This window comes from Anastrepha ludens, chromosome 3 (assembly GCF_028408465.1).
Source record: "Anastrepha ludens isolate Willacy chromosome 3, idAnaLude1.1, whole genome shotgun sequence".
Taxonomy (NCBI): Eukaryota; Metazoa; Arthropoda; class Insecta; order Diptera; family Tephritidae; genus Anastrepha; species Anastrepha ludens.
This window is the reverse complement of record NC_071499.1, coordinates 59,769,874-59,779,859: the sequence shown is the minus strand read 5'-3', so window position 1 is coordinate 59,779,859 and position 9,986 is coordinate 59,769,874. Positions and strand designations below refer to the sequence as shown.

Sequence of the window (9,986 nt, the reverse complement as noted above, 5' to 3'; positions counted from 1 at the left end):
TGTTCTCAAACTTATTTGTAGATGACAGTGGAATGCCAACCCTAATGAAAGTGTTTAACCACATCGGCTAATAAGTCTAATGAGCCATACGCTAAATTTTTTTCTAAAAATCATTCATAATCAGAAATGCGAAGCCGCTATGAGAACAACACAATTTGACTTTAAGAAAGGGTTTGGGAGCAGAGAAGCAATATTTAGCCTTCAAATGCTTACACAAAACTCACACGACGTCAATCAAGATATCTGCAAAATTTCGAAAAAAAAAATTTTTTTCATTAAATGTTAATATAATCCTTTAAAAATATGTCAAAAATATTTTGGAACGTACATTTAAGTATTTCTTATTTTTTTCGATCGTCAACCGCGACGACTCTATTATTGGCGTTCGAGCGCTGGGAGACGTATAGTTACGTTGTATTCAAACTTTAGACGCGTTTTTCTCAAAACTATATTTTTCGAATTGGCGTACACGATAACTCGAAAAGTTATTGACCGATCTGCCTGAAATTTTGCAAACATCTTTTTTGTGATATTACTTTCTATGTGTTTCAAGTTTTCGAAAATGTTTCGAAAAAATAATTGTTTCGAAGCAAAGATAGTAGGAAAATTCGCCCCAAACTTCTTTGTGTTTTTTTTTTTTGAAGCATTTTATTCCACGAATTATTTTTCTATTTATTAATAATTCATATAGAAATTATGACATTAATAAACAAACAAAAATTTTGGTTTTTTGTATTCAGGTCACTGACGCCGATGCTACAATGCCCGCCGATTGCGAGGCCCCCTGCGACCTCCCTGGAAGAATTGAGTGTACATCCGCCATTTTAAATGATTAAAATAAAACAAAAAAATTATACTATTTTAATGTATAAATAAACTGTATGCCAATTTTGAAAAAAAATATATTGACTTCTTCATTTTAAATAATTTTAATGAAAATCAGGGAAAATATGGCTTACCTGTAAACGGTGTCTGTCTCCTTGAAATAACGAAAGATTTGGACATAAACAAATATGACGTCAAATGTATGCAAAACTTATATTAGAATTAGATTCGGAGACAGCACCACAAGAGAAACAAAAATCTATAGAGGAGTGAGACAAGGTTGCATACTATCGCCACTATTATTTAACGTGTACGCAGAAAAAATATTTTAAGAAGCAATAAATAACGCAGAAATAGATATTAAAGTTAATGGGATATATAATATATAAATAACATCCGCTACGCAGACGGTACCACGCTAGTAACAAACAATTTCCAGGATCTCCAAACTAGTATAAGCAAAGTGGAAAAACACAGCAAAGACTTCGGGCTAAATATAAATATTGATAGAACTAAATTTATTATTGTAAATAAAAGCAGCAGAGACTATTCCTATGCGAGACTAATCATAGGGGGCAAAACAATAGAGAGAGCAAAGAACTTCAAATATCTAGGAGTATGGCTGAATGACCAATGGGACCATCATCATGCAATAAGAGGCAGAATCTAGAGCCGCCTTCATAGAGATTAAAAAAATACTGACACGCCGGGGCATACCAATTAAATTAAAGACAAGATTTTTAAAATGTTATGTATGACCAACACTTCTATGTGGATGCGAGGGCCGGACGTTGAAAACCATAAGCATACACCGACTAGAATCCTTCGAAAAGTGTTGCTATAGAAAAGTGAGGAGAATAAGCTGGACAGACAATATATCAAATGGCATAGTGCTAAATAGAATGCAAACCTCTAACATGCTAACGGACATAAAAAGAATAAAAGACGCTTATTTCGGACACATAACAAGGGATGACAAACACTATCTTTTAAAACTGCTGATACAAGGAAAAATTGAAAGGCAAAGAGGAATTTGTAGGAAGAAAATGACGTGGCTAGACAACATCAAGGAGTGGGCAGGTCTCAAAACAATCGGCGAACTAACAACGAGAAACGGTTGTATGTAATCGCGAACATCCGGCATGGATACGCCGATTAAGAAGAAGTTAAATTGGAAGAGTTATCCGCAAAGTGCTTATTTTAGTGGCCACGCAAAATTACACTTTATGAAAATAACCGAATCTGTGCAACCAATAACGCAACTTAGTGTAACTGTTCTTTTTAATTCACAACGAAGCAGTAAATTTGTGAAAAGCGCGATTTCTAATAATATTGGGTTGGGGAAAAAGAAATGTCGTATTTGTGATCGAAAGTTGACGCTTTATTTAACGTACTTAGAGTTATCCGATTCAAGTCAAATATGCCCCGTTTTGTTCGCAAACTTGTTGCCATTTAGAAGGCAACTTCATTATCCCCCTTTATAAACCGCCCCTCCTTATTTACAAAAAACTCAGGCAACCAGTTTTCGCAAGCCTCTTTTGAGGCTAACTTGGTATCACCACGGGCGTTTTGCATGGACCGGAAGAGATGATACTCATTAGTGATTGATGCCAGGTCCGGACTATATGGTGGGTACGAGCGTTGTCCTGGTGGAACACAACACCATTCCCATTGACCAATTCGGGCCGCTTCTGGTCAATCGCCCGCTTCAAACGGTCAAGTTGCTCACAGTAGAGGACCGAATTAAGGGTCTGGCCGTAGTTGAGCAGCTCATAGTGGATAATTCCCTTCCAATCCCACCAAACACACAGCAAAACCTTCCTGGCGGTCAATCGGGGCTTGGCGATGGTTTGGGCCGACTCGCCGCTTCTCGACCACGATCTTTTTCGCTGGGCGTTGTCGTACGTGATCCACTTTTCATCGCCAGTCACCATCCGCTATAAAAATGGGTCAAGTTCGTTCCGTTTTAGCAGAGAATCGAAGGCGTTGATTCGGTCCAAGAGATTTTTTTACGTCAACACGTGTGGCACCCAAACATCCAGCTTTTTTTGGAATCCAATCTTCTGCAAATGGTTCCAAACGGTTTTGTGGTCTACACCTAGTTCCTGACTAATGGAGCGAATGTCCACATGCCGATTTTATCAGTATCTACGACGATTGGCCTACCAGTACGGGGTGCATCTTCGACATCTACTACACCACAACGGAATCGATCGAACCAACGCTGTGGTGTGCGAATCGTTACAGTATCAGGCCCATAAACTTCATGCCGCCTTCGTTGCATTTTTACCTCTAAGGTAGTAAAAACGTAAAATATGACGAATTTCTTGCTTGGTGGGCTCCATTTTTGACGCTCTATAACTTAAGACTGAAACGTACGATCACAACACTGTCAAAGAGACATTTATAGTACAGATTGTCGTCTTCAAATCGCCGTTTAGTGTGACCCAATGCAATAAGTACACTGCAAGATATGTTTAAATGTCGCGCTCAATTCACAAAATACGACATTACTTTTTCCCCAACCCAATATATAAAGAATAAACAATTGGCGCTTTGGCGCCTATTTATGGCGTGCGTCTTGATGTTGTTCCATAAATAGAGGGGCCTACAGTTTTAAGCCGACTCCGAACGGCTAATTTTTTCATGAGGAGCTTCTTCGCGGCAGAAATACACTCGAAGTTTTGCCATTGTCTGCCGAGGGGCGACCGCTATTAGAAAACCTTTTCTATAATTTTTGTGTTTTATGTACGGAGTTTGGATCCTACGCACTTACAGATGGCAGTCACGCACCAACCCATTCTTCTACGGCGGCCGAATATACAGTTAGTAACAGAAATAAGTATACACCGGACACGTTTTCAATTTTCCCCAAATCGATTCCTTCAAACAACCGAAGTTATAACAAAATTGTGTTTTATTTCCATGAATGAAATTCAAAAATCATATTTAATCCAAATAATGACAAAATTTTAAAAACCAACCAAATTATAGCTTTTTATATTAAACTTTATAAAAATTCATGTCTCAAAAGTAAGTATACAGTTCATTATATGTGACCTGGTATATGAAAAGGTACCTTACGTGTCAAAAAATCATTTTTCACTTTTTTGTTGATTCGAATAGTGTGTGAAAGGCTCTTTAAAATGGTGAAAAACAGAAAGTCATAATTGGTTTAAAAGTTTGTTAAAAGTAAAAAAAAGAAAGGTACAAATGCGAAAAAGACTGTTTTTTTGTCATGATACAAATTAAAATAACGAAGACAATAATTTGTGCAAATTAAAAACTGAACCATTCCTGGACAGTCTGAGGTGTTATCACTGCTTCTGTGATTTTATTGATACTGTGATCTATGCTGAAGAAAATAAGCCAAACCGGATTGAAAAATATTAATATTTAAAAAAGTTACAAGGGTTTTTAGAAGTTTAAACTTTAACTGCTGTTTTCTCGAAAACTTGTTTTCGCACATAAGGTACCTTTTCGTAGACCAGGCCACATATTATTAATTTGTGAAATCAAAAACATAATTAAAATCAAATCCTAGTATTTGGTAGGTTAACTATTAGACTTTACAATCGCTTTAAGTCGTGATGGCATTGATTTCACCAAGTTTTCAGTTACAGCTGGTGGTATTTGTTCCATTCCTCTTTAAGGACGTTTTTCAGTTGTTCCTTATTTCTAATCGGATGTTTAGGTATTTGCCGCTTTAAATGTTCCCATAAATGTCTGGGGACTACGGCGGTGTTTTCAGCTGTTTTCGCACTTTGTATAACAGCTATTCTCGTACAATGTTGGATGTGTGCTTCGGGTCATTATCCTGCTGGAAGATAAACGTTCCTCCAAGGCCTAATTTCGTAGCGCTTTCCTTTAAATTATTTTTCAAAATATTTAAATACCCATATCGATCCATAATATTTTCGATAAATACCAATTTCCAACCCTGTTTGCAGCCATACATCCCCAAACCAGCACAGCGCCGGTCATATTGTTTGCATCCAATTCCGCGTTAACTTTTCTCCAAACTTTTTCACGGCCATCAGATCCACAGATACTGAACTTACACTCATCAGAAAATATGACTTGGTTCCAAAACGTTTGGTCATATTTTTCATGATCTTTGGCGAATGTAATCCGTTTACTCCGTTTGACACTACTCACGAAGGAGTTTTTCCTAACATTGCCCCATGATAACTAGCACTATGCAAAACCCTGCGAATAGTTTGGTACTAAATTGTTTTCCAAGCTCATTTTCAACTTCAGATTTCAATTTGGGGGCACTTATTTTGGGGTTTGTCCTGATTTTCCGTACGACTAAGCTTTTTTCTCTGGGACATAAGAGCGGCGGACGCCCATAACGCTCTTTATTACTGGTGCTTCCCGCACTTTTATATTTATTCACAATCTTTTGAACTGTAGCAAAACTCCTATCTATCAAGCGACCGATTGCTCGCAATGATTTAAGTTCCTTGTGATATTTTATAATCAGTTTTTTTAAATCATCAGAAAGCTCTTTCCCTCTTGGTGCCATTACTAAAAATGTCGCAAAAATTAATACAAAACGTACTTCCATAAATTTTTATACTCACTTTAATTATTTCCTTTTAATAGTTTTAACTTTTTTAATCAATGCGTAAAAATAAATGTTATGCTAACTGAACAATCGTTTGCTGTATACTAACTTTTGTGACATAAATTTGGCTGGCATCAAAGACAAAGCAAAGCGTGGATAACGGTACCTAAAATTTACAGCTAAATTAAGGCGCATATGAAAGCTTATCCCAGTACACAATTACCATGTGTAAAATATTTTGATTACATATTAAGGAAAGCGTTAGCGTCAAACAATTCCATAAATCAGGCTCCTGTATACTTATTCATGTTACTAACTGTACCTTTAATTATTTCAAGCAGCACAAGGAAATCGGTAGATAAAGGCAGCGCAACGGGAACGATATTCCTCCCAAAGTAATTTTCAAGTTAAAAATCTCCGGTCATATAGTAAATTTCAGCAATACATTACCGGGTGGCAATGTGTTAATGGCCAGATGTCTATATGCATACATACCTCTTCAACAACTACAATTGGTAAAATCTTTCTGTTAACAAATAAATAAATACCTTGAATTGATTTTTTTAGAAATTATTTTCTTTATTTTTTTAAGTTAGTTTCGTTAATGAAAATTTTCTAATCACAAATATAAAAATTCAGACATTTGTTACCTCCTTTTTACCAAAAAAAAAGAGTGATAAATTTAATTTATCTTAAATATTGAGGTGAATCAGCTGTTACAAAGTAAAATATTTGAAGCAAGTTTTTGTCTAAATTTCCAATACGAAACCAAAAAAGAACTAATGTTGTTGCTGTATACATATAGGTACACATTTCAACGCAAAAAGTTTATTTTCCTGTAAACACAGCAATGTAATGGCGAATAGCTGGCCCTTAAGAAGGAAGTTTGTGCTACCGCATGAATTCATTTTATAAGAGGAATAATATGAGGGTTTAGCATTGCGCGCGTTCGGCATGTTTTAAGAAAATATAAAACAAATATAACACCAACACTGCACAACACTGCGTCGCGTTTGAATCATACCGATGGTGACGGGAAGAACTTTAGAGTACTATTCAGACTTAAAAATAACTTGTATTTATCGAAAACTAATAATTCTCAATTAACGCACATGAAAGGGCAAAACAATATTAAAAATAAAATATAATGATTACAAAATGATTGTAAGGCGATTATGCGTGTTCATTTGAGGTGATTGTTTTGCTGTTGTTACTGTGTTCGGCTCACAGTCTTAGTCTAATCGTCACCAGCGGTACGTTTCACCTTTCGCTGCTTTGGGCTTTGGCCTTGTTTTGGGCTGCTCTGTTTACCTGGCTTTGGAGAGGTCTTTGAGGTTTTTGATTTTGGCGGTGATTGTTCTGTTAAAGGTAGAATATATTAGATATTTTAAAACTCAAAGCAGTAACACAAACTCTATATAACTTACGCAGCACTCGCAATGTTTCTTGTGGCAGCCATTCATATTCGATGTTGCTGTTATTGGAGGTGCCAGTTTCGATTGTCTTTTTAGCAGCAGCACGCTTCCTCTTACCAGATGAGCCTAAGAGGTATTGTTGGCCGATAACCAGCAACAGTACAACAATACCAGCCAGCAGTACATACAAGAAGAATGTTTCACCATCCAAGCCTTCATCTATTTCGGAAATCATGACGGTTTCATTGAAAACGGCTTCACTGAATTGGGCACCTGCGGCATCACGATAATTCAAGGCAATATTCAAACCGAATGGTCGACCAGCGAATGTGTCTGATGGCATGAACGAATACGAAACTGTGGCTTCTAAACCAGGTTGCACTTCACGATTGTATGCAACAGCTGAGAAGTTCTGTATGTGGTAGTTGAAATCCATGGGATAACGGAAAGAAGCCTCGACAGTTTCAATGACAAAATCAGTTTTGCCTTTGTTTGTGAAACCAATTAAGAATTCAACGGGTTTGCCACCAGGTAAATCCAATTGTTGTCCAGCTGTATACAAAGGTTTTGTAAAAAGCAAATAGGTGTCAGCGTAAGGGGAAGTGGTCGTTGTAGAATCAGAGTCTTCTTCAGTTTCGGCGTCTTCGCCGGTAACGGCACCATCTTCGCCCTCCACATCTACGAGGTCGTCCTCTGCTGAACCATCAGCATATGCAGCGAATTTGTGTTCTGAGGAAACAAAAATGATTACATGAGTGTTGTATAGTTTGAAAAGTTGTGTATATTTCATCACTTTTAAAACTAATGAAATACGATAGGATGTCGTCACACAAAACACTATTTTTAAAAAAGCTAATTTAAAACAAAACAGTTGAGCCGTGATTTGATTGCCAAACCTTGCAATGCATGTCGTCTAGCAATCATCTGCTGCCACGTCGATGGCTTCCCCCACTGCCCAATGCCCGACGAATACATATTTCATTTTCACGATTTTTGAATAATACTTACGCGCATTGAAAGTGCAAATCAGTGCTGGCAGTACCAGCAACAGGATTATTAAGTTTAGTTTCATTATTATGCGTTTTTTCCTAACAAAACTCGAGTCGGAAGTTCTCACGAGAAAAGATGCGGCAAACACGGCTAGTTAATACGTTTGACAGAAAGAAAATGTTTAGCTGCGAAACAATGAACCAAACGAACAACGACGATCAACACACGAAAAACATCGGCCAGCTTTCACTTGTCAAAATGAAAAAGTCTACATAACTGTTACGTGGAGCGCAATTTTCACAAAAGTCTACACGAAATTATGACACTGGAGAATTGTTTGGACACTTTCCGAAAATAGTAATACCATATTTTTATTTATTTGACTGACATTGTAGTTACCCTTCAAGACGCCTACGGTTATCTGAGCAATTATCTGACTTCTAGGGCAGAGAAAAGTCTACATACCATCAAAACGTATTGAACAAAGTGTGATTGAATTTGAGAGTGCTCTCGTACGACACATACTTTAATATCATGTGTACAGATATACATATACTCGAAGTTTGCCTTTGCCTGCGGAGGGGCGACCGCTCTTAGAAAAAACTTTTTATCGTTTAGTGTTTCCGAATCCGGACACCTCCCGGGTGGTCACACGCGAACCCATTCGGCTACGGCGATATAAATAATATATGTATTTTTTATTTTGTATGGGATACTTAACCCTAACTTAATAATTATATTACTACTAATCAAAATCTCTATTGACTCTATATTAAGCAGCCAGTTTTTCAAAAAGTCAGTTTTTCAAAAAAACACATGTTGGAGCTTGTCCCCAATAGACTCACATTAGGTGCTTTATGCTCGATTAACTTAACGAAAAATTTGCATGCGAAAGCAACAACAAAGTTATCGAGTAAGATTCGCCGCTAGCGAGTATGGCCATACCTCATTAGACTGGTGTAACTCACAGTGGTACAAAAACTTGTAATTTAAGACACCTCTATTCCCGCATTGCTAATATATGTTTATTTAAACGAGTTGCTTCATCTATTTGCCACTTGCTAATACTTGGGTGGCTTTAAAAGCAATGGGATGCATAACATTTTGAGCCATATGTGGTGGGGAACAGAACGCTTCCCCTTTATGAATATTAATATTCAAATTCACATTGAAATCAGTTTGAGTAAAGCTCATAAGTTATATGTGTCTATAGTTCCCTATTTTAATTATAAATGGAAAAATAAGCATCCCGATTTGCGAAGTAAAGTTCGTGAAAAAATTGTTACAGAAACACACAAAATTTAGTTCGAATTAAATGTAAAAAATATTTAGCATTTAGTTAAAAAATTTCGTATAGCTAAATGTACATTTTGGGTTGCACTAAATTCACATTTAGCGTTCAGAGTGAAGAGCTTGTTAGCTTGTGTTAATCAAATAAAAGATTCCTAATAATCTCTTATTATATAAATTATTATAATATTATAAATATATCTTACTAAATAATCTAAACGTTTGTGCTGTGCATATTTTATTTTTTGCAGCTTGGTTATTGTTGGGTAAGAAAGGCAGAACTTCATTTACATGAGGCGATTTTCTTATGTATTCAAGATCACCCGGGGAGTGGATTACTAATGAAACTACTACCTTTGATTACATATTTGGAGGGCTTATGTTTTTAAGCATTGTTTATTTAAGATTTTTAAATTACATTTTTGAAGTGAAACTTCTTAGGCGTCGATGGACGAGCGAGAATGAAGAGTAAAATTTCAAGGCCATGCAACGTTTTGGGCATTTTCGTTCCGCGAGAGAGAAAAAAGATGTAACGTAGAGGAAAAGGAGAGAGAGAGCTATACCTTATATGTATCTTAGATACACTTTAGGCTATTTTTCCTGAGTTTTTCCTTGTGGTTGCTAATTTCTAGCGAGAAATAACACTGCCTACTTTTTGGCGCTTTTTGTTGGTGCAAACTTGTAGGAAACATATTTTGGTGCTTACTTTTAGGCGTTATATTTGCTTGGTACCTACAATTTTTTTGAGTTTTTGTTTTGGTGCCTACTTTTCGGCGCTTATTTCCGTTTCATGGCTAGTACTTGTGCGTACTATTAAGTGCTATCCATTCCGGCGTCGGATTTATTGGCATTGCCTTGTTGTAATTTGTGCCATTGCTGCGGTCCTGGAATCGCTC

General features: G+C 36.7%; 1 protein-coding gene across 1 annotated transcript; it reads right to left on the bottom strand.

The window, feature by feature from the left end:
* Window positions 1–6,450: 6,450 nt before the first annotated feature.
* LOC128856483 (translocon-associated protein subunit alpha) lies at window positions 6,451–8,042 on the bottom strand. Its single transcript, XM_054091785.1, has 3 exons — window positions 7,819–8,042; window positions 6,823–7,539; window positions 6,451–6,754 (listed from the first exon to the last, which is right to left on the bottom strand). Exons 1-3 carry the CDS (start codon window positions 7,880–7,882, stop codon window positions 6,633–6,635), a joined length of 903 nt encoding a protein of 300 aa, XP_053947760.1. The 5' UTR covers window positions 7,883–8,042; the 3' UTR covers window positions 6,451–6,632.
* Window positions 8,043–9,986: the final 1,944 nt, after the last annotated feature.